The sequence below is a fragment of the Chiloscyllium punctatum genome, chromosome 40 (genome assembly GCF_047496795.1).
Source record: "Chiloscyllium punctatum isolate Juve2018m chromosome 40, sChiPun1.3, whole genome shotgun sequence".
NCBI classification, from domain to species: domain Eukaryota; kingdom Metazoa; phylum Chordata; class Chondrichthyes; order Orectolobiformes; family Hemiscylliidae; genus Chiloscyllium; species Chiloscyllium punctatum.
This window is the reverse complement of record NC_092778.1, coordinates 52,072,116-52,095,408: the sequence shown is the minus strand read 5'-3', so window position 1 is coordinate 52,095,408 and position 23,293 is coordinate 52,072,116. Positions and strand designations below refer to the sequence as shown.

The window sequence follows — 23,293 nt, the reverse complement described above, 5'->3', positions numbered from 1 at the left end:
TTCATAAGTACAAGCATTAGGAAATCGAATGTTCGTATATCAGGCATCCCTTATCATTAGTAATCTTTTTCAGGGGTTTGCTTGGTTATGAAGTTGGAATGACGAGTATAAAATTGTTGAACTCGGGTTGAACAGAGAAAAAAGCACATTGGGTCAATTTTGGGACAGGACATGTAAACCCTTGCTGTATACTTGATCTGGGAACTGCTCCATTTTGAGACAAAGTGTTCAAAGTACCAATCCATTCTCTTTCCTGCCAAAACATGACACATTCTGATGAGCATGAACAACAAAATATAATTTTGAAATGCAGAATGTCATATTATTAGGGCATGGTTTAAATGTTTACCTGATATCGCTTTGTAGAAAAACTCCAATGTTCCTATTATTAAGAGAACTTCCAAGGCAGCAAACCACTTCTCCATTCTCCTGCATTATTCTCACCATCTCACACATAGCTTTGAGGAGAGACACAGCAAGTCAAATCGGGCAATAACATTTGGCACAATCTCAAGAAGTGTGTTCATTGAAATGCTGAGGTCTCTCAAAGAACTCGTGACACTGCTGCTGTTTAATTTGAGGACAACTGCAAATATATGTGTTCTCAGAGAGGTACAAAGCTGTTGCTAATTTGGTGAAAGAAATGAGCAGATGATCCAGGAGCAGAGAGGCCATTTAAGGTTAATTCATCTGTCTCTATGGCAGGGCTAGTTACAAAATTCTTCTCCATTCATCAACTTGCTGCCCACTTCAGGTGGTAACTGGTAAGCTATTTATATGCATGCAAGTAGTTCTGAATATGCTACTGTTGTCTTCAATTGCTGTCAGAGATGCGATGCACTGAATTACCTCCCTCTGCCTAATGGTGTATTTGTATAGTATTCTGTAACTGCAAATATATACAGCAATTTCCTGTTGCAGTGTATTTCTTTCCCTGTGCTGTATTTGCTGCTTTTTAATTGGAACTAACTGCAACATTTCTGTGAGTTCTACCAAATGTTGGTGAATTCCTCAGACTACAGCACATCACATGGAAATGATGGCCAACTGTTTCCTTGAAACTAATTCCCAGCATCCTGTTAAAAGTTAGAATTGAGACTACCTTCAAGAAACATTTTTGCATCACTGGAGCGGGTTTAAAGTTTGCATTGTTACTATGGCCTAATTCTCCAATTTGACTTATGCTCCTTTTTTATTCCTTAGACAATGGAAATTACAATTAAAAACCAAAACAACTATGGATGCTGGAAGTCAGAAAAAAACCCAGAAATTGCTCAGGGATAAGCAGGACTGGCAGCTTAATGTTCCTGGATACAATTGCTACAGGAAGGATAGAAAAGGAGGCAAGAGAGGAAGGGTGTGGCATTTTTGATAAGGGATAGAATTACGCCTATACTGGGGGAGGATATTCCCGGAAATACATCCAGGGAAGTTATTTGGGTGGAACTGGGAAGTAAGAAAGGGATGATCTCTTTATTGGGATTGTATTATAGACCCCCTACTACTCAGAGGGAAATTGAGAAACAAATTCGTAAGGAGATCTCAGCTATTTGTAAGAATAATAGGGTGGTTATGGTAGGGGATTTTAACTTTGTAAACATAGACTCGGACTGCCATACTGTTAAGGGTTTAGATAGAGAGGAACTTGTTAAGTGTGTACAAGAAAATTCTCTGATTCAGCATGTGGATGTATCTAAGAGAGACGGTGCAAAGGTTGACCTACTCTTGGGAAATAAGGCAATATTAAGTGCCGAAAGCTGCAGAGTTCCAAAGCAGAAAATGAGGCGCAGTTCTTGCTGAAGCACTGCAGCAAGCTTGAGACAGAGATGTTGGCCAGGGAACAGGATGGTGTGTTAAAAATGGCAGGCAACTGGAAGCTCAGGGTCTTCTGCAAAGTGATCACCCAGTCTGCGCAGCTGCTTTCAGCTAATATTTTCCTTGCCACCATCAGTTCCGAAGAATGTTCACTGGACCCAAAACATTACATCTGATTTTTCTCCACAGATGCTGCCAGACTTGCTGAGTTTTTCCAGTAATTTCTATTTTTTTGAGTGGACATTATAATGCTTAGTTAATGTTATGGCATCAACATGTTCATCACCAATCAAATGAATGTATATATAGGTTACATTTATTTTATTTTTCTCTTTAATTGTACACAATTTCTTTCTAATTTTTTTTATTTCTTTCCTCCCTTATATAATGAAGAATTTGATTGGGTTTCTGCCCAATGTTTATTACAGTGGCCAGCAAATAGAAAGAATAAGAAATTGAACATTGCTGAAAAAGACACATTTTGTCAAGGCTTTTTGTCTTGTAAGCATCAGGATGAATTTTCAAGAAATATCAAAATAAAAGGGAAATACATTTATACTGCACAGCATAAAATACTAATATCACAAAACAGCAAAGTTACAATGGGCAAATAATGTGTAACGTGATGTTGATCAAGGTGTAAGTGTTGCCCAATGCACCAGTGAGAGGCTCTGCACATTTTAAAAATGATTTAATTCCCATTTTAATAACTCATCTGAGAGACTGTGCCTCTGACACTAAAGCACTACTGCAATAGTGCACTATAAATGTCAAGATTAGAGTGGTGCTGGAAAAGCATAGCAGGTCATGCAGCATCCGAGGAGCAGGAAAATTGACGTTTCTGGCAAAGGTCCTTCATCCTGATCCTCGGATGTTGCCTGACCAGTTGTGCTTTTCCAGCACCACTCTAATCTTGACTCTAATCTTCAGCATTTCCAGTACCCACTTCCGCCACTATAAATATCAGCCTAGATTTTATGCTCAAGTCTCAGTGGTAGGAATAGAAGCATAAGTGAAAGTGCAACTGACTGAGTCATGGCTGACACCTAAAATCTAATTCTTGACATTCGTAGAGGTAGGCCATCTCTACAGTGTAGAAGTAGGCCATTCAGTCCATCGAGTCCACAAGGTCTCTCTGAACAGCATTTGACCCAGACCCACCCTATCCCTGTAACCCTGCATTTTCCCTGACCTATCCATCTAGCTTGCACATCCCTGGACACCATGGGCAATTTAGCCTGGCCAATCCACCTAACCTGCACATCTTTGGACTGTGGGAGGAAACTGGAGCACCCAAGGGAAACCCATGCAGGCACGGGGAGAATGTGCAAATTCCACAAACACAGTTGCCTGATAGTGGAATCAAACCCAGGTCCCTGGCATTGTGAGGGAACACTGCTAACCACTGAGCCACCATACTGCAAATTGATGTGAGGTAAAACTAGGCATATAAACGCCAATCATAAATGCAATTTGGATGGGTTCCAGATTTGCTAAGCTTGCTGGAACATATTTATCTTATTGTCTGCCGACCCTTCAAGAATAATTTCCCCACTTAAAATTGACCTCACCAATATACGTATATTTTCATTATTATGAAAATGCAGCAAGCAAGCAATATATGATGGTTGTACCATAATGTATAGGAGGAGAATTAGGTATTTTACCCAATGAATCTCTTTTGCTATTTAATCATGGCTGATATATTTCTCAGTGCCATTCTCTTACCTCCTGTCCATTAACTTTGATGCCCTTACTAATCAAGAACCTACCTATCGCTGACTTAAAGACACTGAATGACTTGACTTCCATTGCCTTCTGTGGTAATTCTCCTCAGATTCACCACCCTCTGGCTGAAGAAATTCCTCCTTATCTCAGTTCTAAAGGGTCATCCCTTCACTCTGAGGCTATGCCCTCTGCTCCTAATTTCTCCTACCACTGGAAACATCTTCTCCATGTCTATTTTATCGAGGCCTCTTAGTATTCTGTACAATCACGCTGACTCTCCTGAGATATATTTAAAAAATCAGATCTACAATTTTGATTTAAATTAATTAAACTCCAAATTAGGTTTGTATTCTGTGTTTGTCAGATAATCAAGAATCTGTTCAGGTTCTGATATTTCCATTTGATTGAAAATTATTGTAAGTCTTTTGTTCTAAAACAAATTACCTTACGATGCTTAGCATGCATATAATGCAAAATTTTGGTTTCCGGTGTTAAAACAAATAGGTTTCAAGAGGCAATCATTAAAATAAATCTGTTGGTATCTTATAATGTCATTGTCATGTTTTTGTTCACACTTTTCTTACAAAACACTCCAACAACCCTGTTTAAATATTCAGAATGAATATTTGGTATGTAAACAATTGCTTGTAACAATGGCATACAGGCTGTGGCCAGTGGATGGCACTGTGAAATAAGTTGGTAAATTCTCTTTCTTAATTCTTTTGCCATTAAAAAATAACTTTCAACTGACCAAAAAATAGCCCTGGACTTTTGATTGGGGTTTTCTGCTAGGAGATGATTCAAAGGTCATTGCAGAAATGGCCAAAAACAATAGTTTACTCTATTCCTTCAGTTATGATGGGAGATTAATGGCAAGTCACCTAAGCTATCTTTTGTTTAGAAGGAACTACAGTAAAATGCATTTATTGAGTGCATATAGCAAAGAAAAGAAATGAAATGAAGTGAACCCATTCTCCAAACCTTACCAGTGCAGTCGTCACTACAAATACATCTGTTTCATTGAACAGAATTGATATCAATATGAATCATAATTTACACATAATCATAAACAACCAGTAACATGTGGACAATGTTGTAAGGCAGCCATGCACAATCGCAATACAAAATTCAGCTGTATCAGTAATGATGGAGGGGTTTTTTTGAGTCATGGAGTCATAGTCATACAATCATACAGCACGAGAACAGACCTTTCAGTTCAACCAGTCCATATCAAACATAATCCCAAACTAAACTAGTCCCACCTGTATGCTCCTGGCCCATATGCCTCCAAACCTTTCCTATTCATGTACTTATCCAAATGTATTTTAAATGATGTAATTGTGCCACATTCACTACTTCCTCATGAAGTTCATTCCACACCCAAACTACCCTCTGTGTAAAAACATTTGTCCCTTGTCCTTTTTAGATCTCTCTAATGCCCTCTAGTCTACAAATCCCTCATCCTAAGGAAAAGACACCTACCATTAAACCTATCGATACCCTTCATGATATTATAAACTTCTCAACCTCCTACACTCCAGTGAAAAAAGTCCCAGCATTTCCAGCCTTTCTTTATAACTCATATCATGGACCAATGCCATGCCATTCCACCCCATGCCATTCTGTTGTCAGGAGAATGGAGCGGTATTCTGTGTGCACATAAACAAGCTTACATTGTTGACCTTGCATTGCAAATATTTAATTCAAAGGGATGTGAAATTTTCCTTTCAATGTGATCACATGCCTGAGGCCAGCTTGTGCCAACTGGGCTGATGCTGATGAGCCAACACAGTTTGGGACATTGCAAAAGGTGTGGCACCACTACTTCAATAATAGTTTCCGTCTGGGCAGAATTGCCCTTGTACTAATGGATCAATTTAACAGCATGCATCCATATAACATCTTTACCACTGAAACATTCCACTACATAGGTGAAAATGACTACTGCAGATGCTGGAGATTAGTGTCAAGAGCGTGGTGCTGGAAAAGCACAGCAAGTCAGACAGCATCCAAAAAGCAGGAAAATTGACGATTCAGACAAAATTCTTGAAGAAGAGCTTCTCGGATGCTGCCTGATCTGCTGTGCTTTTCCAGCACCACATTCTTGATTCCAGTACGTAGAGCCATTTCAAAACTGAAAGCTGTTGAAACTCAAAAGGCAATTTGGCAGCAGAAGCAATTCTGGGGTTTTAAACATGGGGTGGTCTCCCTTTAAAGTAAGGGTGATATGCAGGTTCAATGGAGTTTTATCTCTTGCAGCAAAGTGCTTGTTTACATTTTTCGCCTACGTTCGCCCACATAACACCCCAGTGACGGATCAGTACTTACATTCTGCAGTACAGTCTGTAAAAAGCGGAACCAAAAGAGGAACATTGTCAACATGTTCCAGGTGTGGCCGAATGTTCTCAATTCCCCTGGGTAATTTAGCCTGTGAAACAAATGTCAGATTATATTTACAGCAAGCCCTGCAACCCTCATTATAATTGAAAAATAACATTGCCACCCAATGGTATATTGTCATTGTTTTGAAATACATGGAAATCTTGAGATCTCACTGGGAATTAATATAGAGCATTCCAGGCAATTGGAGAGATATTGTGGGGAGGCCAGAGGTGGTGGGGTGGTGGTGGTGGGGTGGGGGGGAGGGGGGGGTGATGAATAATGGGAGGAATGTAAACCTGTAATCCCTATTTTCTCATCCTCCTGAAAGGGACTGCCTTACAGTCTCCAAACAATCTTTGGTGCCAAGGCTAGGCATCTGAACTCACTTTTGTAGAATGATCACTTGGCTAAGACAGTAGGAAGCAATCAGAGCCTTCAAGACCATCCCCACTAATCTTCAGCTACTGGTTTTAAAAGCAAAAGCAAGAAATTGGATTGGGAGTGGGCAATGTAGCCCCACGAACCTTCTCTACCATTCAGTAGGATCATGGCCGACCTTCAATCTCAACTTTACTTTTCTACTCTCTTCACAGATCCTTTGATTCCCTTGCTGCCCAGTAAATAAGATTAGAACACCAGCTGGGGTCTTACAATCATCAATCAATTCACTATCATCTTTACTTTAATAGAAGAGTTCTAATTCTTCAGGAGCTGAGGTTTGAACTTTAATTCTCTGGGCTGTTGGAACCATGATATGGGCAGAACCACTACTGTGCTCATCTAGAGGCAATGGAGGTTAGAATGAGGGACAAAAATTGAACATGTGCAACAAAAAGGATTAAACAACGTGACACTAGCACAACCCTGAAGACAAATCCCTCCAACAACTTTGAAAATATATTGTACTGATTTTGTAGCACAGATGAAAAAGAACACCATGATATTATGCACCATTTTATCCCAAGATGTAATTGATTAAAGTCATACACACACAAATATTTAGTACATCAGACTTACCCGGTTGAGATCCTCCATAAAGCTGCATGTATTACTGCCTGGTGTCCTTTCCCCATCTGTTTCTGGTAGACTCCCATCTTCTCTCATCAGTCTTTGAATCTCAGAATCTAAAAGAACTAGACAAGTTTTAGGATGTATGATTGAAACCACTATCTTCACAAGTTTGTAAAAATGCTACTTTCTGTCCAATTCCCTGAAAAATCAATAGCCTTGAAATTCTGTGGGACGTCTGCTCAACCCCCACAATGGCTCCAGGGGAAGATTCTTAGAAAGCCAAGAGAAACCATACACAAACATTTTCATGTTTGTTGATAACATGTAACTTTACCTCACCACCGCCATTTCTCGGGACTACCCCAGTCCCGCTAAATTGTCACATTGTTTGTCTGACATCCAGCAATGGATGAACAGAAAAACTTTCCAATTAAATATTGGGAAGCCTTTGTCTTCGATCTCCACCACAAATATTGTTCCTCAGCCACCATTTCTGTCCCTGGGAACCATCTAGGCTGAACTAGACACTTCAAAAACTTCAAATTTGACACTTTCAACTATGTTGATACATTATCACTAAGACAATCTATTTCTGCTTCCTTAACATTGGCTGACTCGATCTATACCTCAACTCATCTGCTGTTAAAACTTTCATCCCCACCTTTGCTGACTCTAGATTAAACTATTCCAACTCCAGCATCTACTGTCCTTAAACCAAAACGTGTCACATATGGAACTTGTTTTATCTATTGTTCCTACACTAAGGACCTATGTTTGTCCCTAGTTAAGCAAAGACTCAATTTTTAAATTCTCATTCTTGATTTCAAAATCTTCCATAGCCTCACTATTTCCAGTTGCTGAAATCTTTTCCAACCCCATTACCTTCGAGAGCACTCACATGTTTCAATTCTAGCCTCTTGAGCAACTCCCAATTTTAATCACTCAATCTTCAAAGATTATGCCTTCCTTAATTCCCTCCTTAAATCTTTCCTCATTTGAGATGCTCCTGAAAGTCCACTTCTTTGACAACAATATCTCCTTATATAGCTTGGTGACAAATTTTGTTTGATTTTGCTTCTGTAATCCAAGTTGGAACATTGCTGTAATTATTGTTTCTGACAGACTCCTGACAGAATTACAATAAAAGACAAGTTGTGTGGGCCTACAGGATTTCAGAGTCAGTATAATGCTGTGTTCTTTCTCCCTGTCTATTTAGTTTTCAGTGCATTTCTACTTCAGTGAGCTTCTTTTAGGTATTCAAATGCTGAATTACAATTCATGTCACATCCGTTATGAAACAAATGCATGTGTAAAGAGAGATTGATGAGGAAAAGTGGAGAAGGAAAAAGAGGAAGGAGAGGGAAAGGGGGTAAAGGAGAGGGGTTGAATGGAGGAAGAAATGAGGTGCAAAGGAGGAGAAGGGACAGAGAAGAAGGAGAGACTGTTGATAGGGGAGGGATAAACAGACTAACTCCTGACTACCTGGCCAGGTTGACTCAACTACCCATCTTAGTTGCCTGCCTACTCCCTGACAATCCTCCTGACTCAGCATGACTAGACCTGACTAGACTCGGACCGAAGGGTCTGTTTCCATGCTGTACATTTCTATGACTATATGCCTCAGCTAGACCTATCAACAGAGCCCTCCCATCCAAAACAACAGGAAATCTCCCCCAAACACCATGACTAACCACTGTCCCCAAGGTCTGAATGCCCACTCACAAAACCTACTCACTCACCCACCTATCAACTTACCCAATCTAGATACCTCATTCAACTATCTACTTATCCACTGTAGCAATTTACTGACTTTCACACATGCCCACCTCACACACTCACCTATTCTGTCACCGATTCACAGACATTCAAACTGGACATCTAAACTCACCATAGAACGGCTGATGCTATAAAAAGCTGATCTCCTGTCTGCTGCTTAACACTACTCTGCCACAGCTGAGTTTCCTGAGGGATGCTCTGCCGATATTTCTGTGAGTCGGGAATGGAAGTCCTGCTTTGTGGGAATTTATGAGTACACCAGTAATCCGCTTATCATTGATGCTGTTTAGAAGATTTGTGTTCATGTATTTTAATTTAATTTGATTTTTTATTGTCACATGTACTTAGGTACTGTGAAAAGTTTTATTTTGCATGCAGTGCACACAAAATTAGAAAGTGCACAAAGAGCGTGATAACATATAACAGATAAAACAATAATAGACAAGTTTCAAGTAAATGACAAGGTATGTACAATAATTTTTTTTTAAAATCCCAAATGCTCCTTAGTGCTGTGAAAAATGACAATTAGAATAGAGAATATGCTCATACAGAAAAAGCATCAATAAATCGACATAGAGACTCATGTGAGTAGTACCATATCATTTGACAACTTAAAATACATTTAGTTTGAAATTACGTTGTAAAATCTCATATCACTAGTATACACAAGGCAAACTTGTAAAGTAAGATTGTTAACTGACATTTATAAGCAGAAATACCTTAAGCAGTACAGTAAAACATGGGATCAAATTGCAATACTTGAAAATTCCATCAGATAATTAATTCTTTATTGACAGCCAGTACTTAGAATGCACTCAGGAAAGCTCTTTCACAATATGGAATTAAATAGGGCTTCATTTTCGAGTCACATCTTTATCAAAACTTCAACATAACTTTGGAAAAGAGGCATATAACCTTGTTGCTCTACAATATTTTGGGAAGTGGGCATCAGATGATCAGGTTCGAGAACAAAACTATTCGATTGCAATGAGATGTGACAATTCCAGCCAGTTTCCAGGCCCATCTTCTCAGCAAATTCCTACAAAAACATAAAATGTAAACATTTCAACATTCTGGTATAAACAGACAATTTTGGCAAGTTTTCTTTGTCATTAGCAATGTCCAAAATGGTGAGGAGGTGGCTGCATATCAGCATGCAGTAATCTGCCCAATTCCACAATGTACCAGCAGAGGGCTGTGAGGTCAGAGCATTTCACAATACACAGAGTAGAAACTCTCAAACGCTTTGAAAGAAAGAAACATGCAGATTTTTTGACAAATGGTGCAGTACCTTATAAAAATGTGAATGTTAACCCTTCCAGTACTGAAATTCTATTGATGTGTCTGAGGCAAATAGTAGAGATGCATTTGAGGAGAAGCTGGATTGCAAGAAGGGTACGCTGATTGAGTGAGGTGAAATCAGATGGAAAGTAGCCCATGTGGAGTATGAATACTGGCATAGAACTGCTAACCTGAATGACTAGTTCCTGGGCTGTAAGTTCCTAAATGATTCTATAAAGATAGGCGTTTTCTAGTGAAGAATATGTGAAATTAACACTGATTCCATTTCGCAACATTGAATAATTTTTAGAATGTGAAAAAGGAGACTTTCAAGCTTGATTGTCTTAAGAAGGATTTTGCATAAACTAGGCATACAGAATCATAAACTTAAACAAGGAGCATCAACAAGCTGTGGGAAATTCCTTTCCATTTAGCCCATGCTCTGTGCAATAGGCCAATTTCCAACTGAACTCAATGTCTGCATTGAAAACAGGAATTGCTGGAGGAACGCAGCAGGTTTGGCAGCATCTGTGGAGAAAAATCAGAGTTAACATTTCAAGTCCAGTGACCATTCTTCAGAATGTCTGCATAGTCAGGGTTGTACATTGCTTGCATGAGCTTCATTTTATTATTGAGATATACATATTACAGAGGAGGAGGTGCTGGATGTCTTGAAAAGCATAAAGGTGGATAACTCCCCAGGATCTGATCAGGTGTACCCTAAAACTCTGTGGGAAGCTAGGGAAGTTAATGCTGGGCCCATTGCTGAGATATTTGTATTATCAATAGTCACAGGTGAGGTGCCGGAAGACTGGAGGTTGGCTAACGTGGTACCGCTATTTAAGAAGGGTGGTAAGGAAAAGCCAGGGAACTATAGACCGGTGAGCTTGACATCGGTGGTGGGCAAGTTGTTGGAAGGAATCATGAGGGACGGGATTTACATTTATTTAGAAAGGCAAATATTGATTAGGGATAGAAAGCATAGCTTTGTGTGTAGGAAATCATGTCTCACGAATTTGATAAGAGTTTTTTTGAAGAAGTAACAAAGAAGATTGATGAGGGCAGAGTGGTGGACATGACCTATATGGACTTTGGTAAGGCATTTAACAAGGTTTCCCATGGGAAAAAATCGGGATAGCAAGGTTAGATCTCATGGAATACAGAAAGAACTAGCCATTTAGATACAGAACTGGTTTGAAGGTAGAAGACAGAGGGTGGTGGTGGAGGGTTGTTTTTCAGAGGAGAGGCCTGTTACCAGTGAAGTGCCACAAAGATTGGTGCTGGGTCATTTATGTAAATAATTTGGATGTAAACATAGGAGGTATAGTTAGTAAGTTGGCAGATGACACTAAAATTGGAGGTGTAGTGGACAGCGAAGAGGGTTACTTCAGAATACATTGGAATCTTGATCAGATGGGCCAATGGGCCGAGGAGTGGCAGATGGAGTTTAATTTAGATAAATGCAAGGCGCTGCATTTTGGAAAAGCAAATTTTAGCAGGACTTATACACTTAATGATAAGGTCCTAGGAAGTGTTGCTGAACAAAGAGACCTTGGAGTCCAGGTTCATAGCTCCTTGAAGGTAGAGACACAGGTAGAAAGGATAGTGAAGAAGGCATTTACTATGTTTTCCTTTATTGGTCAGAGTATTGAGTACAGGAGTTGGGAGGTCATGCTGCGGCTGTACATGAGATTGGTTAGGCCACTGTTGGAATATTGTGTGCAATTCTGATCTCCTTTCTAGTGGAAGGATGTTGTGAAACTTAAAAGGGTTCAGAAAAGATTTACAAGCATGTTGCCAGGGTTGCAGGATTTGAGCTAAAGGGAGAGGCCGAATAGGCTAGGGCTGTTTTTCCTGGAGCTTCAGAGGCTGAGAGGTAATCTTATAAGAGGTTTATAAAATCATGAGGGGCATGGATTGGATAAATAAACAAAGTGTCTTCCCTGGGGTAGGGGGAGTCCAGAAATAGAGGGCATAGGTTTAGATTGAGAGGGGAAAGATAAAAAAGGGATCAAAGGGGCAAATGTTTTCACACAGAGAATCGTGCATGTATGGAATGAGCTGCCAGAGGAAGTGGTGGAGGCTGGTCCAATTGCAGCATTTAAAAGGCATCTGGATGTGTATGTGAATAGGAAGGGTTGAGAGGAATATGGGCCAAGTGCTGGTAAATAGGACTAGATTAGGTTAGGATATATGGTTGGCATGGACGTGTTGGACTGAAGGGTCTGTTTCTGTGCTGTACATTTCTGGTGATACATTTCTCAGTGTTGATAACAGGATAGCAACCATCACTCAACTAGATTGGGTGTTAAGAATAGCCCCACATACAAAGGAGCATGTAAAGCATTTTCATAAAAACCATACATTGTGTTTTTTTTATAACCATAATATGAACTAGGATCGCGCTGCAGTGGTCATTTCAGTGTTAACACCACATTGAGGAAATCTGAGATCAAAAATCTGTCAAATTTAATGGAGCAATTAAGAAAAGAAGGTAATGGACCATCGTGAAGCATTGCCTTCACAGTGAGGGGAAATTTGTATTGCTTACTATTCATAGTAAGACTACAAACATGTTCTTAATATATAACAGAAAGAAAAAATCTTCACTAATGACTTTCTGTTTATTGCAAAAATCATCATCAGTGTTCCAACATCAAGGCTAAACATTTTTCTGTTGATATTTTGAAAATAACTTCTTCTTTTGCTTGCATTCAACGTAGAAGGTGGTGGCCCCATAAGAAAAAAAATGCAATGATCATACTCAATACTTAAATTAGGAATCATTTATAATTATGAGCGTATTACCTTGCTTTTTAGCTCATTTTCCAAGGAAAAGTAAACAAATCGGATACAGGTGTTATCTAAGCCATCGATCAGATGGACCATATCTAGTCTGGCTTGGTATTGGGAAGATATGAGACCAAGTAAGATCTGATTGTCAAGAGGGTGCAAATTATCTTCCTGATCAAAAGTTAATTCTGAAATATAAGCAAAAATGATGTAATTATTGTAAATAAAAACCCCATTAGGTAGTAAAATCAATAAATTAATGTTTATTTAATAAAGCATTTTGCTAAACATATTTGCATAAACATTTAGATCCATTAATAAATTTTTTTTTATTCACTCAAATATGCATGATTATTCAAGAAACATCAATGGGTTCCTTCACTACATCTCTGCAAAGCTGTCTTTTTTACATTGAGATTGTGGCCCAGATTTTGCAGAGATGATGATAGTGAAATTATCAGCATTCACCATCATTACTCCAATGTAGCTGGCAGTTATTTCTGGAGTCCACACATGTGTAGAGTAAAGATGGAAATTCAGAAGTTGCTGTCAATTATTATACATTTCCTCAGAGGATGTGCTATTGAGGCTCCTGCTGACGGCAGTCAATTATAAACTTTGAAATCATGACTTGTGCTCTGTCAATGTTGGTCTCATTGTAAAAATCCTTGAAAAACATCCACCTTGTTGAAGAGGGGTCACCGTATTTGTAATGGGGTATTATTTTGATAATTACAGCTGACTACCCTCACTGAGCTAATTTCATATTTGTAGAATTTAAATCTCCCCTTCATGGCAAAAAAAATTGCCTCATCTTCAAAATCATGAAACAATATGTTGTCTACCAATGACTAGTTTCTATCTTAATCCAGTCAATAATTATTTATTTTACTGAAGTCTTTGAGTTCAGTAAAATATATGTTTTTAATTTCCTGGTATGCTGGCTTTGAAAATACTGCAGTATAATTGGTTGCTTACCATACGCATAGCTACTGTATGCCAGAAACTGAAATAAACTAGCCTTTTAAGTACAGTGGCTACAAGAATAGTTCAGTGTATAGTATTTCTATAGTAAGTAACTTATCTCCTGACTCTTTAGTGCTTGCTCACCACCTATAAGGCACTCATAAAGTGTGTGATGGAATATTTTTTACTTACTTGGATGTGTGCAGTTCCATCAACACTCATGAATTTCAAACCTCTTAAGACAAAACAGCTCACTTAATTGGGATGTTGTGAAACATGAAAAGCTCCAGAAAAGATTTACAAGGATGTTGCCAGGTTTGGACGGTTTGAGGTTTTATAGGGAGAGGCTGGGGCTGTTTTCCCTGGAGTGTCAGAGGCTGAGGGATGACCTTATAGAGGTTTATAAAATCATGAGGGGCATGGGTAGGGTAAATAGACAAGGTCTTTTCTTTGGGGTGGGGGTGGGGGGGAGTGGGTGTCCAGAACTGGAGCGCATAGGTTTATGGTGAGAGGGGAAAGATATAAAAGGGACCTAAGGGGCAACATTTTCACACAGAGGGTAGTGTGTGTATGGAATGAACTGCCAGAGGAAGTAGTGGAGGCTGGTACAATTACAATACTTAAAAGGCATCTGGATGGATATATGAAGAGGAAGAGTTTAGAGGGAGATGGGTCAAATGCAGGCAAATTGGACGAGATTAATTCAGGTTATCTGGTTAGGATGGACGAGTTGGACTGAAGGGTCTGTTTCCATGCTGTGCAACTCTATGACCATGATTGGCACCCCAAACACAGCTTTCAATATTCACTCTCTCTCCGACTGACTCATAGTGGCAGCAGGGTTTACCATCTGCAAGTTGCACCATAGTGACTCAACAAAGATTTATTCACATTATGTTCCATCTGCCTTACTCTCGACAACTCACTCAGCCTGTCTAAATCCCCTGAAGTCTCATTGCATCTTTCTCACAACTCACATTCCTGCCAAATTTTGGATCATTTGCAAAGTTGGAAATAATCCAATTGGCCCACACATCCAAATCATTGATACTGATTGTGAATAGCTGGGGCCCCAACACTGATCCTTGTGGTTTCTGAAAGGAATGTCATCTCACAGTATTTGCTATTCCTTCCTTGAGATCATAAGACATAGGAGAAGCAATTAGGCAATTCAGCCCATCGAGTCTCCACCACCATTCAATTAAGGCTACTAAGTTTCTCAACACCATTCTCCCACTTTCTCCCTGTAACATTTGATCCCCTTGATACTCAAGAACCTATCCATCTTTGTCTTAAGTAAACTTAATGACCTGGCCTCCCCAGCTTTCTGTGGCAATGAGTTCCATAGATTCACCACTCTCCAGCTGAAGAAGTTTCTCCTTATCTCTGTTCTAAAAGGTCTTCCCTTTACTCTAAGGCTGTGCCCTTAGGTCCTAGTCTCTCCTCCCAATGGAAATATTTTTCAAACAAATACTCTGGAGAAAGTGAGGAACTGCAGATGCTGGAGATCAGGTGACATCCAAGGAGGAGGAGAGTCAATGTCATGCTTGAAACGTTGACTCTCCTGCTGTTCGGATGCTGCCTGACTGGCTATGCTTTTCCAGCACATTTCAATCTCCAACATCTACTCTGTCCATGCCATTCAGTCTTCTGTATGTTACAATTAGATTCCCCCTCATCCTTCTAAATTCCATTGAGTATAGACCTAGAATCCTCAAACATTGTTCATATGTTAAGCTTTTCATTCCTGGGACCTCCTCTGAACTCGTGCCAGGCCCAGTACATCCTTCCTCAGATGTGGGGCTCAAAACTGCACACAATTCTCCAAATTTGGTCTGGCCACAGCCTTATAGAGTCTTAGAAGTACATCCCTGCTTTTATATTCAAGGCCTATCAAAATAAATGCCATCATTGCATTTGCCTTTCTGAGTAGCTTTCTTCAAGATCAGCAGTAAACACTATTTACACACTGTTAAACATCTGAGTGAAAGTTTATATTTACATCATGTTATCTGTCCCATATTCAGCATTTCTGGGATAGGATTTCAAGTTTATGATTCAAAGTCAGATGGGGTCATTACCCTACAGTGTGGCAGAAACAAATGCTAGTGATTTTCCCCAAATTGGCTAACTAGTGGCCGGAAGATGAACTTGCCAATCCATTAAGAATGGCTTGCCATCTCCCAAAGTTGAAGGTTAAATAAGAGCATATTTAGTTCGGGAGGAGCCGCCCTCTACAGTTTGCGTTGGAGAGAGAACAGAAGGTGGCTTCATCTTGTGGCAGACATCCCCCAAACTTTTAAAGATTTTAAGTTAAGAACTGACCTCAGCACTCAGGCAACCCTTGTGGAAAGGAATTCTCTGAGACAGACAGGTGGGGAAGGCCTCTTAGCCTGCCTGGAGTGCCGGCCCTAAGACTGTCACTGAGATTTCTGTAAATGCAAAATGGCCTTATCCCAGGTCAACTGGAAATTTCAATTGACTGCCAACAATAGGCCTTAATAAACTATTATCTTCTCTCTATTGCCTACCTTCTGTTGGCTGATCCCTCCCCTGGGAAAATAACTCAGGGACAGAATGTGCTGGTGAATCACCACAATGGCTATCAGCGATTTTTGTGTATGTCCCCCTCTGCATTTGCACCTGTATAGTGATGGAAATCTATCCTTTGAGTTAGTTCTGTTCAGTCCACTGTGACTTTTTCACTCTTGCTTTTACTGTGTAAAAAGGATACATTTGTCAGTCCCAAGAGAGAGAGAGGCAAATGCTCATTACTGCACTCATTTACTCCAGAATGAAGGTATTGGAAAGCCTTCCCCATGACTACTACCATTCCTGTTCTGGTGATTCCTGACAGCAATGTTAGCACAGGAAGATGAAATACAGGGGGTCTCTAGGCCCTGATTTCCTTTCATCACTTACATACAATGGGACAGTCAGTCAGATAAAAATAAAGATCACACTAGATACTAGACAGTTGGGATTCTCTACCTTCTTTGTTCCACTGTTGCCACCATTATCCCAACGACTGTCTGCTGCAGTAGTGGAGGTCAATCCCCTGCATGATATGCTATTTATAGAAAAGGGCCAAGTGAAACAAGGTGCCTAAACATTCCCTCTAAACATTTCCATCTCTGAATCCTGTGAAGGCAAGCTGGAGTTGTACCCACATTGTATAATCACCCACATGTTTCTCACAGCACGTTTCCTAGAAGCAAAATATTCCAGAATACTAAATTTGAGTATTTTTGATCTGGGTAGGTTATTTCCTAATTTTTGACACACAAGAATCAACTGTAACAAACCTTCCAGGTCCAGTGCTGCTGAAGTATCTGCTTGGCTGTAGCTTTTAGTTTTCAAAGATACTTGAGGACTCGTCTCATCATCACTGGACTGCAAGGTATGGAACACTGGCTTATAAGATAAGGCAATGCACTCTCCTGTCAGACAGGCACGTTGATAAAAATCAAAGATTTTCTTTCTGCAAAAGCAAATATTTGCAAAGAAAAATAAATTGAAAATGATTAAATATTAAAACTCTGATATTTTAGTATAGGGAACAGACTCACTGGTGGTACAGAGTTTGGTCTGTGATGGATTTTATAATGGGAGGTTGTGATTATGCGGTGGAAAATAGACCACAAAAGCGCAGCAGAGAAGTATGCTCAACACCTTGATACTGCTGAGGTGCAGGGAGTTGCACAAAAAGAAAGGGAACCTGCTGAAAGTTGTTTGTTACCCTTTAGTGACAGTACAAAGGCCAAGTGTCTCTTTGAAAGAGTTCAGTGACTAAGTCAGTGCAATCCTCCAGGCCCCAAAAGGAAGATTTGAATTAGTGTCTGGAACTAGGGAGTGCACATCCTCACTTGTGTGAGCACTATAACTCACAGGAATTGTTGTGGTAAAAACAATGACTGCAGATGCTGGAAACCAGATTCTGGATTAGTGGTGCTGGAAGAGCACAGCAGTTCAGTCCAAGGAGCAGCGGAATTGACGTTTTGGGCAAAAGCCCTTCATCAGGAATAAAGGCAGTGAGCCTGAAGCATGGAGAGATAAACTAGAGGAGGGTGGGGGTGGGGAGAAAGTAGCATAGAGTACAATAGGTGAGTGGGGGAGGGGATGAAGGTGATAGGTCAGGGAGGAGAGGGTGGAGTGGATAGGTGGAAAAGGAGATAGGCAGGTAGGACAAGTCCGGACAAGTCATGGGGACAGTGCTGAGCTGGAAGTTTGGAACTAGGGTGAGGTGGGGGAAGGGGAAATGAGAAAACTGTTGAAGTCCACATTGATGCCCTGGGGTTGAAGTGTTCCGAGGCGGAAGATGAGGCGTTCTTCCTCCAGGCATCTGTTGATGAGGGAGCGGCGGTGAAGGAGGCCCAGGACCTCCATGTCCTCGACAGAGTGGGAGGGAGAGTTGAAATGTTGGGCCACAGGGCGGTGTGGTTGATTGGTGCGGGTGTCCCGGAGATGTTCCCTAAAGCGCTCTGCTAGGAGGTGCCCAGTTTCCCCAATGTAGAGGAGATCGCATCGGGAGCACAGATGCAATAAATGATATTAGTGGATGTGCAGGTAAAACTTTGATGGATGTGGAAGGCTCCTTTAGGGCCTTGGATAGAGGTGAGGGAGGAGGTGTGGGCGCAGGTTTTACAGTTCCTGCGGTGGCAGGGGAAGGTGCCAGGATGGGAGGGTGGGTTGTAGGGGGACGTGGACCTGATCAGGTAGTCATGGAGGGAACGGTCTTTGCAGGAGGCGGAAACGGGTGGGGAGGGAAATATATCCCTGGTGGTGGGGTTTTTTTGGAGGTGGCGGAAATGTCGGCGGATGATTTGGTTTATGTGAAGGTTGGTAGGGTGGAAGGTGAGCACCAGGGGCGTTCTGTCCTTGTTACGGTTGGAGCGGTGGGGTCTGAGGGCGGAGGTGCAGGATGTGGATGAGATGCGTTGGAGGGCATCTTTAACCACGTGGGAAGGGAAATTGCGGTCTCTAAAGAAGGAGACCATCTGGTGTGTTCTGTGGTGGAACTGGTCCTCCTGAGAGCAGATACGGCGGCGGCGGAGGAATTGGGAATACGGGATGGCATTTTTGCAGGAGGTAGGGTGGGAAGAGGTGTAATCCAGGTAGCTGTGGGAGTCGGTGGGTTTGTAAAAAATGTCAGTGTCAAGTCGGTCGTCATTAATGGAGATGGAGAGGTCCAGGAAGGGGAGGAAGGTGTCAGAGATGGCCCAGGTAAATTTAAGGTCAGGGTGGAATGTGTTGGTGAAGTTGATGAATTGCTCAACCTCCTCGCGGGAGCACGAGGTGGCGCCAATGCAGTCATCAATGTAGCGAATTGTTGGCCAGAGGAAAAGTTACTGTTTCAAGTGGACAATCATTACCCTTTAGCACATTGTTTTACTGCTGTGCCCAACCTGCAGGTGAAGCTGAAAGCCTTCAATCAGGACAGAGTACACATGTTAACATATGGACCTGCAAGTTCAATATCAGCAGAAACACAATCCTATTTAAGAATACTACAGTTTAAAGCACTAGATTAATGGGTGCTGAAGAATAGGAAGAAACATAGGAACTTGAGTACACCATTTAACAACTGAGTCTGCTCTGCCATTGAATTTGATCATGTCTCACCCAGATCAAAGATCAACTTACCTGCCTTGATAACTTTGAATACCCCTTACAATCTCAATTCAACATTTTCATATTAGCACTAGCCTCAATAATTTCTCATCAAAGACTTGCACTTTTAACTTATTCCTTTATCTTCCGAATGACTTTAATATTAACTATTAACTTATTTCTTTATTTTTCTACCTATTCTATGAAATAATGCTTAACTTTTTAACTCTTGTTTCTCTGACTACTTTGTACTTACATTTTTCTGTACCTTAGTATTTTGGTACCTAAAATGGTACTTTGGTACCTAAAATGGCACCTTGTGTGGCTACGTTATACATTTTCATTGTACCCCTGTACTTCTGTACTTTAGTACACATGACAATAAAATCTGAATCTGAATCTAAATCTTTTGAAGAGAGAGAATTCTAGATTTTTCTATCCTTTTTGTGGAGAAGTATTTCCTGACAACCACCTGAATGGCCTAGATCTAATTTTAAGGATATGCTCCCTAGATATAGACTGTCACCACCAGAGGAAGGAGCTTCTATCTATCTACCCTGAGATGTCCATGAAATGTCTGATGTACAAAAGTACCTGAAAGTTTATCAATGTAAAGGTCGTGTTATTACCTGGAGCACTGAGAAAGTGGACAAATATCATTTCCATCCCAGAATTCACTGCAAGCATCTAAGATTGTGTCAGCAGACCCATAGGAGAATAGCTGCATTTCTTCTGTCAATAAAAAATAGCATTCATTTAAGATCATATCAGAAAAACTCACTCAAATCATTGTCTAACTGTAATATGTGCAAACAGTGACAGAAAAGTAAAGACAGTCTTTCCAATTTACATTCTCTCAAACAATTGCAGTTGCTTATGTGAAGGAAATTCGCACTCTCCTCCCTCAATTAAAGCTATGCAATTTCCTGAGAGAAGCAAATATATAGATAAAACTGTGTATGTGAGAATATATCATACGTGTGTGTGAGTGAGAGTGTGTGGTGAGAGTTTGCCTAGGCACAGGGGTTTGTACAGATGGGCATGCATTTTATACATGTCAGCATGTGAATAGGAGTGTGAGATTGTCTCTCTCTAGTTGTGTCTACACTACCTAGCTATAGAGGATTCCTAAGGAATGAAGAAGTAATAATCTTGATTTGATTTGATTTGATTTATTGGAGTCAAATGCATCTAAGTACAGTGAAAAGTATTGTTTTGCAATCAGTACAGGCAGACCCGATACACCTTAACAGCCATCCGCACAGCAGGTTTGGTAAGAGGAATTTGGAGGAATGTCTTCCTGTGGAAATTAACCTATCCCCAGATAATGTTCCGGAGAACCTAGCCCATTCAGAAATAGGTTCAGAATGGAGATAAAATTTTGCTTTTTGGTTTGGGATTCTGACATCAGAGTCAAAAGTAAACAACAACCTCACACTTTGGACCAATAGCATACTCTCCAGATGGAATGCAATAAAACCTGGAGTTAAGGTAAGAGATAGGTAGATAGATAGATAGATAGATAGATAGATAGATAGATAGAGAGAGAGAGAGCTGGTGCCTCCATTTTGAGGCAACCCCTCCTCTCATTTTAATACTTTTAAAATCACTAAAATAACATAAGTGAGCAGGTCACATTATTGAGGGATGGGAGAAGGAAATATCCCTACAAGAGCTGAAGCCAACAAGGCAAGAGGGTCCCAAAGCCTGTCATGGTTCTGGCTCCCTGCTTTTCCAACAGGAGGCTGCCTTCAGGGGTCTGAAAGCTGACTGGTAAATTAAGGTGAGAGGTCTGACTGAGCAAGCTCAGTGCCATCATCACAAGAATGGCCATTATTGCTGCAGGCCTCTGTGGTCCAAGGAATGATCATAAAGGAGCCCCACATAACCTGATGAGAGAATTTCAGATTTCATTGGGTTATATGCCCACAGCAACAGGTCCTCCCAACATGGCCAAAATGCATGCAGAGTTGGGAATTGTAGTGACTGGCTAGATCACGTCAAGTATGAGATCCCTGATTGGAGTTGTTAACCTGGGCCCAGGTCCAACAACCCCGCACCGCCCATTTCTACCTCCTGCCCAAAATCCACAAACCTGACTGCCCCGGCCAACCCATTGTCTCAGCCTGTTCCTGCCCCACCGAATTCATCTCTGCATACCTCGACACGGTCCTGTCCCCCTTAGTCCAAGAACTCCCCACCTACGTTCGGGACACCACCCACGCCCTCCACCTCCTCCATGATTTTCGCTTCCCCGGTCCCCAACGTCTTATCTTCACCATGGTCATCCAGTCCCCATACACCTCCATCCCCCATCATGAAGGACTCAAAGCCCTCCGCTTCTTCCTTTCCCGCCATACCAACCAGTACCCTTCCACTGACACCCTCCTTCGACTGACTGAACAGGTCTTCACTCTGAACAACTTCTCTTTCCAATCCTCCCACTGCCTCCAAACCAAAGGAGTAGCCATGGGCACCCACATGGGCCCCAGCTATGCCTGCCTCTTTGTAGGATATGTGGAACAGTCCATCTTCCGCAGCTACACTAGCACTACCCCCCACCTTTTCCTCTGCTACATCGATGACTGTATCGGCGCTGCCTTGTGCTCCCATGAGGAGGTTGAACAGTTCATCCACTTTACCAACACCTTCCACACCGACCTCAAATTTACCTGGACCATCTCAGACTCCTCCCTCCCCTTCCTAGACCTCTCCATTTCTATCTCGGGCGACCGAATCAACACAGATATTTACTATAAACCGACCGACTCCCACAGCTACCTAGACTACACGTCCTCCCACCCTGCCCCCTGTAAAAACGCCATCCCATATTCCCAATTCCTTCCTCTCCGCCGCATCTGCTCCCAGGAGGACCAGTTCCAATACCGTACAACCCAGATGACCTCCTTCTTCAAAGACCACAACTTCCCCCCAGACGTGATCGGCGATGCTCTCCACCGCATCTCCTCCACTTCCCACTCCTCCGCCCTTGAGCCCCGCCCCTCCAACCGCCACCAGGACAGAACCCCACTGGTCCTCACCTACCACCCCACCAACCTCCATATACATCGTATCATCCATCATCATTTCTGCCACCACCAAACGGACCCCACCACCAGGGATATATTTCCCTCCCCTCCCCTATCAGCATTCCAAAAAGACCACTCCCTCCGTGACTCCCTTGTCAGGTCCACACCTCCCACCAACCCAACCTCCACTCCCAGCACCTTCCCCTGCAACCGCAAGAAATGCAAAACTTGTGCCCACACCTCCCCCTTTACTTCCCTCCAAGGCCCCAAGGGATCCTTCCATATCCGGCACAAATTCACCTGCACCTCCACACACATCATTTACTGCATCCGCTGCACCCGATGTGACCTCCTCTATATTGGGGAGACAGGCCGCCTACTTGCGGAACGTTTCAGAGAACACCTCTGGGACACCCGCACCAAGCAATCCAACCACCCCGTAGCTCAACACTTCAACTACCCCTCCCACTTCACCAAGGACGTGCAGGTCCTTGGACTCCTCCATCGCCAGACCATAGCAACACGACGGCTGGAGGAAGAGTGCCTCATCTTCTGCCTAGGAACCCTCCAACCACAAGGGATGAACTCAGACTTCTCCAGTTTCCTCATTTCCCCTCCCCCCACCTTGTTTCAGTCCCAACCCTCAAACTCAGCACCACCTTCCTAACCTGCAATCTTCTTCCTGACCTCTCTGCCCCCTCCTCCACTCTGGCCCATCACCCTCACCTTAACCTCCTTCCACCTATCGCATTTCCAACGCCCCTCCCCCAAGTCCCTCCTCCCTACCTTTTATCTTAGCCCACTTGGCACACTTTCCTCATTCCTGAGGAAGGGCTCATGCCCGAAATGTCGACCCTCCTGCTCCTTGGATGCTGCCTGGACTGCTGCGCTTTTCCAGCAAC

General features: G+C 41.8%; 1 protein-coding gene across 6 annotated transcripts in view; it reads right to left on the bottom strand.

Annotated features, from left to right (window-relative positions):
* The window catches only part of LOC140464608 (transmembrane protein 94-like), a 157,614-nt gene that overhangs the window by 81,477 nt on the left and 52,844 nt on the right, over positions 1-23,293 (bottom strand). For all 6 annotated transcript variants that reach the window (XM_072559888.1, XM_072559890.1, XM_072559889.1 and 3 more), the window contains exons 14-20: positions 19,992-20,094; positions 17,058-17,233; positions 12,802-12,974; positions 9,628-9,751; positions 6,943-7,049; positions 5,872-5,971; positions 350-458 (exon numbers count right to left, since the gene is read on the bottom strand). In XM_072559888.1, the coding sequence (XP_072415989.1) occupies positions 350-458; positions 5,872-5,971; positions 6,943-7,049; positions 9,628-9,751; positions 12,802-12,974; positions 17,058-17,233; positions 19,992-20,094 (892 nt within the window). The remainder of the gene's footprint in view (positions 1-349; positions 459-5,871; positions 5,972-6,942; positions 7,050-9,627; positions 9,752-12,801; positions 12,975-17,057; positions 17,234-19,991; positions 20,095-23,293) is intronic.